Genomic DNA, 16667 nt, shown 5'->3' on the forward strand with positions numbered 1-16667 from the left:
GTGTAGTGTAGGTATACATGTATGCTTGTTGTATTGAGTTTATTAATAATATATAAAAAATGATACGTAGTAGTAGTACATTGAATTATGTCGTCAATCAATTGCCAACATATCAGTGACTCGGTGTGAAATATGCCACAAAATTCGAACTAATTTGTCAGGAGGTACGGTAGTAAATAGAAATTGATAGGCGTATGTTCTGATTGTACACTCCCATTTGCCAATGCTTTGTTAACGAGTGTCAGCTGAACAATAGCCCAGCCTCCTTTCATTCGCCAATTATTATAAACCTCCACCAATTCAGATAAAGCCTTTTATTCGCAACCCAGCTCCGCGCGCTGTGCTCGCTCCATTCAACCACGCAATCGTCCACTTAGAAGAGCTTTTGTGTCCATTTAAGCACTGGACGTATCCAACGCCGGGAGTAAACTGGGCCGGAATTGCTTAGGCCATAAAACTCACAAACTTCGAATATGACTTTCAGTATTTATTCCTCCTTGCTTATTCTGGTTGTAGGGTTTCATCTGATTGATGCTCATGGTTATACGGAGTCGGACCAGCGGTACAGGCGATCGGGAAAACGGTGCTCTGCATCCCACGATCGTACGAAGCGAGAGGACCATGCCCAATTTCCTCGCCACCTTCATCATTCTGACCCCGTCGACGAGCTAGATTTTGCTTCGTATTTCTCTGGTGCTTCTGATATTATTCGCTTGACAGATACTGAAAGTGTTCCACGAGCTAGTTTTACAGTCGCATTTTGGGTTAAAGCAGAAGGAGGACAATTTAGCCAAACGGATATACTACGTAAGTTACAATTATTTTGTTTATTATTGTTTTTACTTCATGCTCAAATTTTGATACCCGGACCCATATACCCATATAACCGCTCGTTTGCTGTTTTTCCCCGATCCTTTCGGGTTCAGCTTACTGGCCAGATTTTTTTTCTATATCCACATTTACTTGATATTGATAAAAAAAAAATTCAAATCCATAATATCATAATTGTATATTTAGGCCTATGTAGCATCTTAAGAACGTCTAATCCTCCTTATTTCAACAAACGTTATTGTAAAGACATTAAAACTGCTGCTTGTAACTTCCAGTAAATTATTATTAGGCCCTGCCTTATGTGAAATCTAATTAAGCTTATTAGTTGTATGGAGGACATGTATGGTTTATGGTTTTATATTTATATAGCGCCTTCCACGATCGAAACCGTCTCAAGGCGCTTGTACAGGTTATCTATGGTATAATTATCTATGGGAGTGTAAATTGTAAGGGATGACCCTTTCAATTCCAGAATGTTTCAATACATCGGCTGCCATAGTTCCTTATAATATATAAGGCCTACTACTATTATAGTCTAGTTCCACGTGATGCGAATACTGTACAGTACCCAACCCAATAGAATAGGGAGATTTCGCAACCTTACGAACACGATAAGGAAAACAAATACGTCATTATCATTATCGTCATTCGTGCCTAAAACATTCTTAACAATATTATGCTGTATGAGCTGAATATAATCCTTGATTCATTTGCCTACGTTGTGACAGATATGCTACTGTAGGGGAAGGGTTGTATAGCCTACAAATTTGATGACGTATCCGTACTCGTTATCGTTTTCGTAAGCTTGCGAAAACACCCTAATGTCAAAAGTAGGTCTATTTATTTCCATAGAAACTAGGACAGCGTTTAAATCCCAAAAAACTTCCTTCATGTTATCAATTACCAATAAAGTCTTAAGGAGTAATTTTGTGGTATACCTATGCGATGATAATTATAATATTACATTTGTTTTTATCATTATTTTTATTAATTTTGAATGAAATGGTTCGTTTTTGTCTGCTTTAAACTTCAAAATTAGAATACAGTTGCATTAGTAATAATAACAACAATAATAATATAGGCTTCTTTGTGTTTTAAACAAAAATATATAACTTTCCGGATGCGTTATTTTAATCATGGATCTAAATAAATTGCAATGAAATCATTCTTCCTACGTCCCCAGATAATTGCGGTTTCACCCAGAGACCTCTGATAAACTATGCTGACGATTTACAGCACTGACTGCTACGAGACCCAGACTTCATACACAAGTTAAATACATTTACAAAATTAGATTTTATTTCACACCTGTTCTATGATTACCAGGTATGCCTACAGTACGCTTCCTGGATCAGGGTATGTACATTTAGGGACCGACACGAATGATCCCGGGTGCTTAATGATTGAATTTGTTTTTCGCGCTTTCCTAGCTAATTATTTTACTAAAGATTGTAAGCCTAAATCAAATCCATAATTGTTCAATTGGGGATTTCCGCATTGCTAACGTATAACACAATCCTGTATCAAGGCCGCAGAAGAGTTAATAGTCATTCATGAACTGTCAATTCATATGAACAGATAGCCTCATGCCGTATGGTTGCCACAAATCGTCTGTTGCACATGGTACGGGTTTTCAATATGATCAACTCAAATAGAACTGGGATTGTTCACTTATGTAAAACACACTTTCCAATACCAATATTAATGATATTAAAATAGTGTGTGTCTAAAAACGCACGTGTGTCTTGTACAATCAACGTTTTCTTTGTACTCTATCAAACCTGTTTTTCTAATATTTTATTCTTAATACAAATAAATGACTTATTGACGACCTTGAGTAATCTAACTTATCTGTCAAAGATGGGCCCATACATTCGGTCATGAGCTAAAAAACCTTATTCCTTATTTGAATTGATTATTTTCTATATTTAAGCACTATAAGTTATGAACTTACGATTACAAATTTGTATGATAAAAAAAAATCTTAGTTTTTAAAGGACAGGTTAATAATACCTTTTCTGTATCTTTTTGCATAACCCCGTTTATGGTTTCCAACTCATATCAAAAGTGGTTGCGGAAAAGATTTTCGTCTGTTTCTCTTTCCGTACTGCCCCCTACGGCAAGTGTTACAATACTCTAACTTTTCACCTGTATGCCTACTATGCTGACATCTACATAATATGTGCTTACGTTCTTGCGCAAAAGTCATTAAATAATACATTCCGGTGCTTATGTGCATTTATAAAGAGTCATTGTCTCGTCAATTTGATATAAAATGTCAGTCACGTGACGTGCCAGACGATCAAAGTTTTCAGGAATGTAGGTCAAACATGGTTGAAGTCTTTACAATTTAGTAGGTCCATAATAACGTCCAGATCCTGGGAACTGGACAGTAAGACGTTCTTAGTAGCATAAAAGTAGGAGCCTACGACAGGGGCGGCGCTAGCGGGGGTCCAGGGGGAAAAGGATTGTGGACCTCTGGACCCCCTGTTTTCGAAGAAAAATGAAATCTCGACCGCCGAAAGTACAATTTAGGTATGCCTTACTAAGCTGTCAAATTTTAGGGATTAAACACTTTTAGTGCGAGCAGTGCTACCGTATGTGTGAGGTGTTGTATAGGCCTACTATTGCAAGCGTATAGGTTGCGGTGGTGGTAGCGTGAGATCTTCCCCTACATGGGGTCTGGTACCTCTGATAGGTGGTTAAGTACACCTCACGGGGCCTCTCAACTTGCATGGTTTCTATCAAATTATCGTTTTTAAATAAAGAATATCATAATCAACACAATTCGGGGGAGGCTGCCCTCCCCCGATGGGGGAGGGGGAGCCCTTGTCGGGGAGCTGAACCTCTCGTCGGGGAATTTCTGGCGCCGCCCCTGCCTACGATTTATTTATCCATGGTATATTGGTATCAACACAGTCTGTGTAGTCGTTTATTCATTTCATTCGGGCAATGCCCGACTTTATTCGCTCGATTAGGCCACCGGCCCATAGTGTTATAATTTATAATGAAGTGAGAGTAGTCGTTTATAGGAGATTGAAGTAATATCTACAATAAACATTAACAAGAACATTGACATTTTTAACACATAACGGTAGTTGACCTATGAATTAAGAGTAGTAGTCTTCATCTTTTCGCACCACCGCGCTGGGAGGCCAATAAAACACATTGGAATATTGTCGTGTTTGTTCTATTTTGAGTAAGACCCAACGTTAGAATGAATCCCAACTGTAATAAATAATTTAACTTTGACGGAAGTTTACCACACTTTCTACCTATTTTCCGACAGCATTCGACATTTCGACAGACCTTCACATGACGTCATTCTTTCTGGTTGTATAGGCCAATTATTCCACCTTTTTTACGTATCGGAAGCAAATTTTTAACAGATTATTTTGAATAATTCAATAGCCAGTTAAAATATAATCACTGCATTCATCCATTGAGTATGCTTTTGAACTGCAGCGGAAAGAAAGTCGTTCGCACGATTGAGTAATATTGTATAAAATAGGTTACTTTTATCAAGAGTTCAGGCGTAAAGAATCTCTACACTAAATAGCGAATGTGTGAGTTCGTCTTCCTCGATGGGCAGTGTACTGCTTCGGGGATATGGCTATCCCAGTTTTAACCAAATCATATGTTGCCATTTCCTTAATCGAGACCATAATCGCAATTATGGTAGCAATTATCAGTGATGTCGCCTTTGACTATTTCACCCCGTGTGAGACCTACATTCTACCACGGTCTTACGCGCCTTGTGGGGTATTTTGTGAGAGTATAGTACAGTGTTGAAGATTTAATGCATTGAAGCGATATTTGTGGGATTTTTTTTTTCTTATTTATTATTTTCGTCCTTATTTTTTGTTTATTTGTAAGCCTATTCAATCCACCGAAAGCAGCGATTATTCCTAAAGGCTAACTATTTCAGTCATCTGCCCAAGTGACTTCTTACATTGCCATCAATAAACCGGATGTTTATGTGGGTTAATACGGTATACGGCTAATTGCTATTCCGTGTCCTTTCCAATTAAATTGCCTAATAATACGATTTTTGTTTTTTGCCTATTCGAAGAAAAATCCACCACTATATTATAGCCTATACATTGTATAATGATACAGTACATAGGCTAATTATTTATATCGCATTACGAATGAAAGAGTATCGGAATTAAAGACTCTTATTTTCTCATTATTATAATTAATTTCCCGTGGGTCAAGTCATTCTGACCGTTAATTGAGTCGAGGTGTACACGACCAGGTTTTGCAATTTTTTTGTGATTAACCCACCTGTATGGCTTAGTCCCCGTGGGTGTGACTTATTATAAACCTTTAACACGATTCCCGCCTTTCATTTGATCATGTCCGTTATCCGTTAGGCTATCGGTATTTTTGGGCCTCGGAGACCCGAAACTCGGCTTCTCTGCACTTGACCTTGGCCTAGAACTTGTTCAACTTATAAACTTGAAATGTGTGTTTCAAATAAGTCATCGGTGTCATAAGAATGATTTAAAGTGTATAATTTGGATAACATTATAAACCGTCACTGGGGCAATTTTTAGCACAAGTTATTCATAAATTTGGTAATTACTGCTCTTTCGCTGAAGGTGACTTTGAATCTAAATCAAAAAGTTTTTTATAATATTTTTGTTAGTAATAATTACAGTATTTTATGATCTGCTGGCAGCTGTTTCCGTTAATTTTTTTTTCGAAATTTATTTTTAAATTCAAAATTCGTGTCAGATTACTTCGAGACGGTACATTGTGCATCATTTACACACCACGCCCTACTATTAAAAAAGCAGCTGTTATTGTCTGCACTCTGACGGGTATAAAAAGCACAATACCCCTTTCTTTTGCATGTGAGGCTGATTAATCCATCATGTCCCACACCCATAATTATGTAGGACATTTTCTACCTGTGTCACTTCTTCTCTGCAAATATTATATGCAATACAGTATTATCTTTTCTAAAGCTATGTGCATTGTGCTCTGTTTTATTTTCGTATACAAAAAAAATTGTTCGATGAAGATTCATGTATCAAAGAATTAGTTAAATTCTAAATGACATTATATTCTTCCAAGAGATTGATTGTATTTATGTCATATTATTTGGTTTGTGTATTTTCTTTTTTTTTTTAGGACTCCACGATACATGTGAACTTCGTCGAGAGAATGGATGGGCAATCGGCATTAACACCAAAGGTTCCCAAAGGCAAGATGCTCATTTGTTTTTTCAGCTCAAGACTGATCGATCTAAATCACCCACTGAAATAGCAGCGCCATTTCGCTACGAGGTTCATCGATGGTACCATATTGCCGCATCCTACGACGAATGGACCATCAAACTGTACATTAATGGAGCTAAAGTTGGAGCTAAAGGAGGCCAAAGAGGTCCGCTGTTCAGCGAAGTAAAGCGTCAGTGCAAAGAGCTTGAATTCGGTGGATCACTGGAATTTGACGTAGGCTTCAGAGGATCGGTCGATGAAATGCATCTGTGGTCAAAGGCTTTGTCACATCGCCAAATTGCCATGTTGTATAACAACCAATCGAATTCCTATCAAGATGACGCTATTGTTGACAGATTGGTTTTCTGGGATCCTTTCGACAATTTCACCAGTTGGAGCATAAAGAACGACCGGTTACCGAGGTTGATTCCGTCCGATATTTCTAGCAAAAAGCATGACATTAGTTTAACAACGCCTAAGTGTGGTATAACAGTCTGTGATAACCCAGTTGTTGTAGGTTCATACATAGAACAGACGTCTCTGCGACGTCCAAAGATCGTACGTTACAGAGTGATCAACATAGCAATGGACGATGGAACGTCTCCTATGGTATCCCGAGTTCAAATAGAGAGGCAGCACAGTGAACTTAACAAAGCGTTCGGCAGGTATAATATCACTTTCAAACGAACGGATTATTTAATCAGCAATACCTCACTGCGGCAGACGCAAATTGTTCCTGGTTGTGAGGCTGATGACATCGGCAACAGTAAATGTGATATTCACTGTAGTCCCCAGTTTACTGGAAATGATGGTGGAGACTGTGACGATGAAGACTTGAACTGTTCGTTGACTTCTATTGGTAATGGAAAGTGTGAAGATAACTGTAATAGGGCGTACCATGACTGGGACGGTGGAGATTGCTGTGATCCGCAGCTTACAGATACCTTCGAAACGTGCTTTGATCCCTCGTCACGCTATTGGTAATTATGATATAACACTTTACAGAAATTAAACAATTAATTGTGGGCCTATTTAAAGTAAACCAATGCATACTATAAGTTTATTCTAAATTGTTTTTATAACCAACAGCTTTATGTTACGTTAATAAATTTATTAGAATGACCGATTGTTTACAATCTATTTTGTTCAATTTGCATTAATGATTTCACACTATAGTACACTGTAGTTTAATAATTTAAATATCATTATATATATATTCCCTAATTTACATACTATATACTCATTTTACCTGTGCAGTATGTTCATGGGAGAGAGAGAGTATAAGACTACAGTCGGACTGGATTCTAGGGAGTATTTGAATATATACATTGCGAAATATACTGACGAAGAATTGCTGGGTACTGCAACGATGCCATGGGATTTCGGTGTTTATGGACTTCATGGTAAGCCAAATTATTATTGAATAAAGTGGTCATTAGATCTAAGTTACAAGTTAGTGATTAAGTCAACTCTCTATGGTCATGACAATATACGCAATTAATCACATGATATGAAAGAACGCAATCACTTGATATCTCAAATAAGATTAAGAAAAAAATATATATTAATTGAACAAATAGGCCTAATTATATCCAAAGAATTAATAGGTTCAGCAAAACATTTCAAAATCAACATTTTTTATAAAAGTTATAAAATATGCAAGATTTTGATAAGCATTTATAATTTAAGCGATATGGCATAATTAGCCTAATGTCGAAATAGTGAATCCCGACACGATGGCGTGCATTTCGATACTTGGAGTATGTATTATACTATTTAAGCGATTATACAATTTCTATTATTGAAATGTTTGCTATGTAAAAATTAAGCTTGTAATGTCGGTTATACCAGTGAATGTGGATCAACTATTAAATAAATACAGTAGTTAAATAAATGTTAATGTTTCTCCGAAGGTGGCGTTGTGATGCATGCTGATGCGTATGGTGTACCAGGCGTAATGGATTCAGTTATACACGAGATCGGCCACAGCCTGGGACTATGGCATGTTTTCCACGGCGTGACTGAGATGCGTTGCAACGAAGAATGTTTCGAAACCGAACCTAGTTTAGAGCTCGGCGATTTGATTGCAGACACAAATCCAACGCCCATGAATGAACATTGCAGAGACCCGCGGCTCGATGAAACCAGTGATTGTGGGTTGAGTGGTTTTCGTGACACGCCATTTAGGAACTACATGAGCTATGCAAGTAAGTTGATTCTACTAACCAATGACGAATTGTCAATATGTACCATATGTACTACACCATTGTGTTGAATGTCCAAATAAATTTGCAAACCTCAATAAACATGAACACAATTTGTTATGTATGATAAAAAACACTATTTATAATAGTACCGTACGGTCATTGTTTAGCATTACAAATTACTGCAACGATTAGAAGTTGCAAAGAGATACTTATAGTACATCAATTACAGCTGGTAAATCTTAAAACAATTTTAATCAAATGTCAGAAACAATAGAATTATACTGATAATTTTATGCAGTGGCGGTGCTACGGGGTATGGGGTATCCTTCCCCCACCCCAGAAAAGAAGAAAAGGGTTAGAAATTATATGTATTTTCTACATATTAGTAGAAAATCTGTATATAAAATTGTCAAATTTTTCGGAGGCTCCGCCCCCTTAACCACTTTTGAAGCATATTAATCGACACCCGACCACGCCCACTTTGCTCTCATCGGGGACCTTCCCCCACCCCCAAAATCGTACCTTTTCTCCCAGGTTTCAGATGCTGGCGCAGCCACTGTTTTTATGTAACTATACTATTTTTATTCTCAGATGATTCCTGTACTCAGTCATTTACTCACCAGCAAATGGCTCGGATGCATTGCTACCTGGATCTGTTCTACCAATCATGGCAGAAAGACAGAGAGCCATCAGTGATCCCTTTGCCACCGAAAGTGATCTCAAAATCAGCGGATTCCGTAACGATAGCATGGCATCCACCACTCACCGGACACAACGTCGCCGAAGACTCTAAGCTCTGCCATGACTGCGTAGAGGGAGATGTACTGATACAGTACGCCGACTCTGCTTTTTCTCCACATTCAGAAAACCTTTACGGGGATTACTCTCCTCAACAGGCGACAGGTTGGTTGCTGACATAATTTAGGTCTATAATTAATGATCCTACTTAGAATGCACAGTGGCTTACTAATCATGTCAGATTGGTGGTTGAAAGCTCAATACTAGTTTTTACCTCTACTCAGAGGTTTCTCTGTAACTGTCGTTGCGTCACTTGAAAATGAATTCAAAGTTTGTGAGAGAATATACACTAATATCTCTATACCATTTTTTTTTTTTTGGTTTGTTTGAAGGTCCACCAAACGCAGCCAAGTGTTCTGTTAATCATCGAACCTGGTGGATTGAGAAAAATAAATGCGAGAACTGTAAACTGAAGCTGAACTTTAAATTTCCCGTGGTTCCTGCTAGAGTGGTGGTATGGGTGACAAAACTTGACCGTGAGCAAGCGATCCAGAATATTGAGCTGGTGACAGTCAACAAAACTCGGATCAGCCTTGGTTCTATGGACGTTTACTGTGACATTCCATTGAGCACTAAACTTGACAACATTGTGGAAAAAGTAAAGTCCGTAATTATCTACACGAACGGTCCATTTGTCGCAATCGACGCCGTGCAGCTTATTTCACGACCAGGTCACAATAACTGTCAGACTTGCAAACCAATTAACTACTACTTGACAAGAGATCCACCCTTTGTCAATTCCAACGGAGGCAAATTGGTAAATTCAACAGTATTCGAAGACTAGTAAGTTTGCAGTAATTAAATACTTAACTTAAATCCCCTGCTTCACACATCAAGGTAATTGTTCACAATCACACAAACAATCCAGTTAAATGAGATGATGTTTTGCTACCCACTGCATTGGGATTAAATGTGTCCATATATTTATACACGCCATTGTGTGAGTAAATTTAGCAACATGAAGATAAACATTAATGTGTTTTATATGAAAATGCAAACCTTATCAAGGTGAGGATAAAACATAGGCCTATAGTAGCTTTCTGTTATTTATTTATGTATTTTTTTTTACACTTAATCATTTTTCAGCACCGTCGACGAGTTCACTGAATATACATACCGCGTACAAGCAAACACCAAGCACGCCATTGGGGATCCATCACCGCCCCTCGTCATCGGTACTGGTTTTCGCTTTTGTGGAAATGGTAAGATTGAGAGGTAGGTGTAACGTTATAATATCAAAGTAAATACAAATTACATTAATATAACGGTTGTAAATTTTTGCAGGATGAAAACAAAATGAAAACTATACTAAGTAACTTAACCATTTAATTGTTTCGTTCGGGTTAACAGCACCCGATTTTATTCAATTCTGAAGGCCACCAGCCCAAAATCGCCTCTTATTTACATCTGTTGGTTTAATTTGTTGCAATAACAATGAATAATTAAATCTTTACAGTGGCGAGACTTGCGACGATGGCAATGTTCTGAGCAATGATGGCTGCAATGTTAATTGCAAGGAAGAGACAGGATTTAAATGTGCAGGTATGTTTGAAAAACATCTCTGATTTGACTCTCATTTATTACTGCAATTTTTCGGCTACAAACAATTGCCTAACTTTAATAGTTACCTTTCTTTTTGAGGTATTTTTGTTTTGGAAACATCTTTTAATAGAGTTTTCGAGTTTTTAAATATTGAACCATTTTTCAGGCTCACCTAGTTTGTGTTATCGTTACAATGGTGACGGTGAGTGTGAAGAGTTTGAGAAACAGACGAACGTCGCAGATTGTGGTTTCTATACTCCACCAAGATTCTATGACCAATGGGCTTCTTATGCACGAGGTAATCCTAAAAGTCGAGGCGAAGAATGCCCGGAAAGTAACATCATTGGCGAACCTCCCAGGGATCAGGTACGAATTGATTTTCATTGCTTGATTGTGATCACTGTGCAAAATGTATCCCGGTTAATTAGTTATAATGCTTAGAATAACTATTATCATCGTAAACATACACGAACTTCAATTGTAGGTTATGCGCATTCACAAAATGTTATCTATATAGATCATGAAAGCAAAGTCACGGTTTGTTTTAGGTCACAACTGAATTCTTACCTAGACTGTTTTTGATGTCTAATTTTCTAATATGAAATTATTTAACAGATATTCGTGAAACACTGGATAACCTAAAAAACTGATGGTCTTTATGATCAATAAATTGATGGCATACGTTTTTCGTTTTTTACTTAGGTTTGCAGCTACAGATTGACTGATGCATTATGGAGTCCATGCGGGGCTGGTCTTAATGACTACAATCTATGGTTGAAGGTAAGATCACTGAATGAATGTGCTTGTTAATTTGCCATAATATGCCGGTTTCAGATCAGAAGCCAATTAATAATTGTTGTCTTCGTAATTCCAGGTTGGATTCCCCAAAGCAGTTGTGGTAACGAGTGTCCTGATCTACATTGGTGCTGACGGCGTAACAAACCAGGCTTCAACACCGACACATGCGTCTGTTAAGTTAATCGACACAGATGGTAAGTAATAATTGCTAATTTATTTTGCATTGTGTATAAGAGACAGATATATATATATATATATATATAATTATATCAGACATGTTTACTGTATTCGTTGTTTGGTACTTTCACAGGAGTTGACCATTACTTAGACCATGATGTACCTCTAAAATGCACCTCGAATCCAGCTGCTTTTAATGTCAAGCACGACCTCAGCGAACCGTTCTACTACTCCCGAGAAGTTGTCATCTCATTAGATTATAAGTTTATTGGCATCTCAGGTGTTCGTCTACGATCTCTAAAATCGTTCGACCCTCTTATTCTACAATCATGTGGAGAAGACGAACTCTACAGTCCAACAACGAGGCAGTGTAGCCGTTACTCATGTGATATACCAACTTGCACTGTTCCCGAAGCAAGGTATGCGACGTTAAGCCGAAATGTTAGTGATATTGTTGAGGAAGGGGAAACCTACACAATAGAATGTGACAAGGGGTACAGACCATTAGGAAAAAATGAGGTAAGAGTCGTATTGAAGATTTCACGATAGCAATAATAAAATACTCATCAGTCTATAAGTCAGCGTTTCGACTGGTTGATATCTTCCATGTTTGATTAATTCTGTTGTGGATTAGCTTTGGTTTATCTAAATTAGATTATGTGCAAACAGAGGATTCAATAGTGTGAATCGCAATGACATCTATGTGTTCTTCACAGGTTATGTGTGTAAACGGACAGTGGGAAGGTAAAGATGTGACATGCAAGCCAGTGGATTGTGGGAACCCAGACATCACTTATGCTACGACATTATGTCCAGAAGGAACTCTTTTTGGGCGAACGTGTAACTTTAAGTGCAATCCACCAGCCAAAATGCAAGGTACGTTACAAACCATTTAAAGGATTACATGAAACGCTAACGTCAAGTGTAGTCTTAATTTCTGTATTGTAAATTGAATAACAATAATGAAAATGATTATCTAAATCGTAGGAACCGATAAGTCTGTGACGTGTTTAGAAGATGGTGAATATTCTTTGCCGAATTCATTCTGTCAGCAACACTGCGACCCACCGCCGTTACCACTCAACTCACTGCCAGCGACATCGCAACCCCTCACTTATAACGTCGGTAGTCATGCCAGATATAGATGCAAAGTTGGATACCATGTTCAAAATAAAAGGCATCGGTTAGTTTTTTTTAATTTTTTCAAAAACGTTTATGGAAAAACTATTTAGTTCAAATGAATTTATACCCTACTAACTGGATTTAAACTTATGACGTCATCTATTTAGACATATTTTTTTATAGATATGACCTTCAGTATTTTGTCATAGCTGTATGTGAATTTTTCAATACCTATGAAATGTCAACTCTAATTGATTAAACATGAAGTTTTATAAATGCTACCCTACTTATTGACTGATAAATGAGATATAATATTGTAGCAAAAATCATAGATTACTATTATTGTCAATTTTTTTTCAAACGTTGTATCATTATCCAGGCGTACGTTTCGTTTGCAATGTGGTGAAAATCTTGAATGGTCTGGGCCGTCGTGTGTTCGAGTGCAGTGTCCACCCCCTCCAGCTATGTATCAAGGATTATATAATTGCAGTGACGACCAATACTTCCAAAGTCAGTGTAGTCTTCATTGTCCAGGCAGACCTGAGAAGGTGAGTTTACTATAACCTATACTGTATATATAATGACACTGACACTGCAATGTTACATATAATATATAATATACATATGTTACATAATAGATATTATTGCATATATTTATATGTTTATATACATTAACTATCTATAGGCTCTATATATTTATTTATACTGTATCACTGAATTGACACAATTAATACATTAAAAACATTAAATATCACATTAAGAATTAACGTACGCATAAATGAGCATAAACAAAGCATCACAACCAATGTCAAAATCATCTCATTAATTTTCAACTTTTATTTGGGTTTGTTTTTTCGTAGACAATAGTAACTTGTGGTCAGAGAGGTTGGGATACACCTTGGCACGATGCCTTTTCTGCCTGCATGAAACACACTGGTTCACTGTTATGTCCGGAACCCGAAAGTAGTAACGAGGTGGAGTTTAGGTGCAACGGTAACAGAGTTGGTATGTTTAGTTTCATATGTTTTTCTTTTATTGAGTATATTTATATCGGTTTCATAGCTATTCCTACTGGTTAATATTGTTAGTAAATCAAAATCATAATAGTTACATGACATCATGTTGACAATACCTAAAATTGTGTTCCAAAATACTAAGAAGCAGTGTTACTCCGATAATGTAACATGATGTAACAAATTATTTGTTTTACTATTTGCTTGATCCATTGTCGTTAACTCTTCCCACTATACAGTAGTGTCGGAATTAATATTGTTTTTAAAATTTAAAATAGGAACCAACTGTACAGCCGCGTGTAATGCGTACGGTCATGACGCAGTTTTGACAAACACAAGCCTGATTGATAATGTATGGAAGACGAATGGAAGACACATCATCTGTACAGTTCGTCGTGAGTGGTATCCGGATCCGTCGTTAGTCACGTGTGTCAAGGGATGTCAAGAGGTAGGATGTAATGAAGATGAATTTCCAAATGGAACAAAACGATTGAAACTTCTCGATGAAAAGAAGAAACAACTTCAATATTTGAGATCCACTCGGAAAGACTATACCGGGAATTTTCGAAAATAGTCCATGCTGTGTCACTCATCTCCATATGTTGTCATTTACTGCACAATGTACTTTGTTTACTTGTATTCTCGTGTGATGTTTTTTTTTTTTTATTGTTAAACACCTCCGCACTGTTGCACAATTATGTAATGTATATATTAATAGTACTACAAAATGTTCTTGATCTGAGCACTTCATAATAATCATATATAAATTTAAGATTGTTACTGCGTGGAACTAATTAATCTTGCACATTGTTCATTTTAATTGCAACTAAAATTAAACGTTTTATCGTTTACCTCATCAACTTAAGTTTGCAAGTACTGTATAGAACCGACTTCTAATAGTTTACAAAACGTTAGTGTTGCGTAGGGTATAGAGATAACGATGTATCATACTGTGTAAAAAGTAAACTGTAATTATAATGAAAACTTTGCTTGATTATAAAACGCAGCTATAACAGAATCAGGAAAACATGGGTGGATCCAGGATAAAGGCAACATTGTGTATAAAAAACAATTGTAGAGAAACTTTTAATATTTTTACGAAACAATCTACACACATCATCTCTCGCCTATTACTTAAGCTCTTTGCATAAACTCTCAGATGGTACACGTATGTGTAGATCCATAATCTATTTTCCCTTCAATATTTTTCGTTTTGTGTTTAAGCCTCTGCACAGTATTTCTATTTGCACTATTACTATATAATAACTATTGTTTTATGTATCACGAGTGTAGGCCTACTACTATTGTTTTCCCCATCCATTTTGTGCGTTTCGCTATTCTTAACGAGTTTGTCCTGATAGGCCTAATTATTGCTATTGGTAGTGAAACATACTGTAACAATGCTTTAAGGTGCATTCACACCAAATCCGAATTTTCGGATCGGAAATCCTACCGAACAGATCAGAAAATCAGAAGGCCAACTCAGACAACGATTTGTTGTTGCGTCGGGTCTGTGTGAGTTTGCGTTGGGGAAGTCACCTCGTAGAATGTTAAACATGTTTAATATTCCTCACGACGACATAAGGCTGTCCCCGAAGACGAATCGCGTCGGGCTGCGTCGTACGACGGTGTCTGTGTTGGGCTTAAAAGTAGGGACGCTGACGTTCAGAGCATTGGAAACGTTGTTTATGTTTCTGTTCGGATCAGATGTGAATGCAGCTTATAAACTGATCTGCATTACGCGTATTTTACTTATTGTGGCAACACGTCTCATATGTGTATTGCCAAGTATTACTGTAATTACAATGATAGTATTATTATATTAGTATTGCTTATGAACGAAAACAAATCGATTGATTTGACTTATTGGTTTTGATAATCTATAGGCCTACACTGTTCCAGCATCATTAATGTTGTAAAGTTACGTATTTTGAGTACAGTATTCCTAATATAAGTGCACTTGTGTTCTTTTTTTATTAAACCGCAATTCAAGATGAAAACATTTTGTCTATATCTTATCTTTTGTATTCTATCATCATTACGCATATTAATTTATTATGTTTCGCTGTGACGTTGAATATCATCTTCACACATAACTTTCCGAGCACGTTGCATGCTTTTAAAGTAAACATATTTAATCATATTTGAATTTTTTTTATTCTTTCAGGACTTTATCAGGGATGGATATTGTGACGGAATTAATAATCGTGCCTACTGCAACTGGGACGGCGGAGATTGTTGTACATCGACCGTGAAAGACGGAGAAGTTATTCCTTTTCCTGCAGGCTGCAAAGACGACTGTCGGTGTCTGGATCCAAACGCCATCGAAAACCAACAGAAGTAACGCGGTTTTGATATATTTTCAGAGAAATATTAAAGAGAGTCTATATGATTGTTTTTTTGGTTGCTTTTTTTTTGCAAATTGGCTTATGGTCTGGGATATAATTAATTGTACATCTTTTTTTATCTTACCATATTTGTTAAAACTATCAATCGACAAAAATAAAATTAGCATTATGCTAAAAATAATAGCCTCCGTTATTGCACAATGAAATTATAAACGCATGCCCATTGGGTATAAGCAGTAAAAGAATGACGTCATTATATTTGAAAACATGTTATGTAGTTATGTAAATAAATTACAGTATTTTAATTCTTGTTCACAGTACATATTACATTAAAAAAATATGTTAAACATATGTTATATGTACGACCGTAGATGGTTACGTTAGATGGGGATTTAATGAACCATATCAATGCAATGTATGTGTGTGTTGTGTGATGAGAGGGCGTGTGTGTGGGTGTGTGTGTGTGTGTGTGTGTGTGCGTTCTATAATGTTGTGTACGTGTGTGTAATGTCACATTTCTATTTTATGCTGTTAAAACAATGCAAATAAACTAAGATTATATAAACCTCCCTGAATACCACTTGCAGTTTTGTTTTCTGTCTCCAT

At 36.8% G+C, this 16667-nt stretch overlaps 1 protein-coding gene across 1 annotated transcript; it reads left to right on the forward strand.

The window, feature by feature from the left end:
* The first annotated feature begins 317 nt into the window (after nt 1-317).
* LOC117101173 (pappalysin-1-like) lies at nt 318-16636 on the forward strand. The gene is made up of 18 exons (XM_033241058.1): nt 318-807; nt 5971-7036; nt 7314-7459; nt 7970-8263; nt 8855-9166; nt 9394-9844; nt 10148-10276; nt 10518-10603; nt 10770-10969; nt 11306-11383; nt 11478-11595; nt 11712-12097; nt 12295-12454; nt 12566-12761; nt 13080-13248; nt 13561-13705; nt 13992-14161; nt 15881-16636. The coding sequence occupies exons 1-18, from the start codon at nt 474-476 to the stop codon at nt 16055-16057; spliced, it is 4617 nt and encodes a 1538-aa protein (XP_033096949.1). The 5' UTR covers nt 318-473; the 3' UTR covers nt 16058-16636.
* Nucleotides 16637-16667: the final 31 nt, after the last annotated feature.

The sequence above is a fragment of the Anneissia japonica genome, unplaced genomic scaffold (assembly GCF_011630105.1).
Source record: "Anneissia japonica isolate Jap-2015-1 unplaced genomic scaffold, ASM1163010v1 scaffold7766_len575116_cov191, whole genome shotgun sequence".
Taxonomy (NCBI): domain Eukaryota; kingdom Metazoa; phylum Echinodermata; class Crinoidea; order Comatulida; family Comatulidae; genus Anneissia; species Anneissia japonica.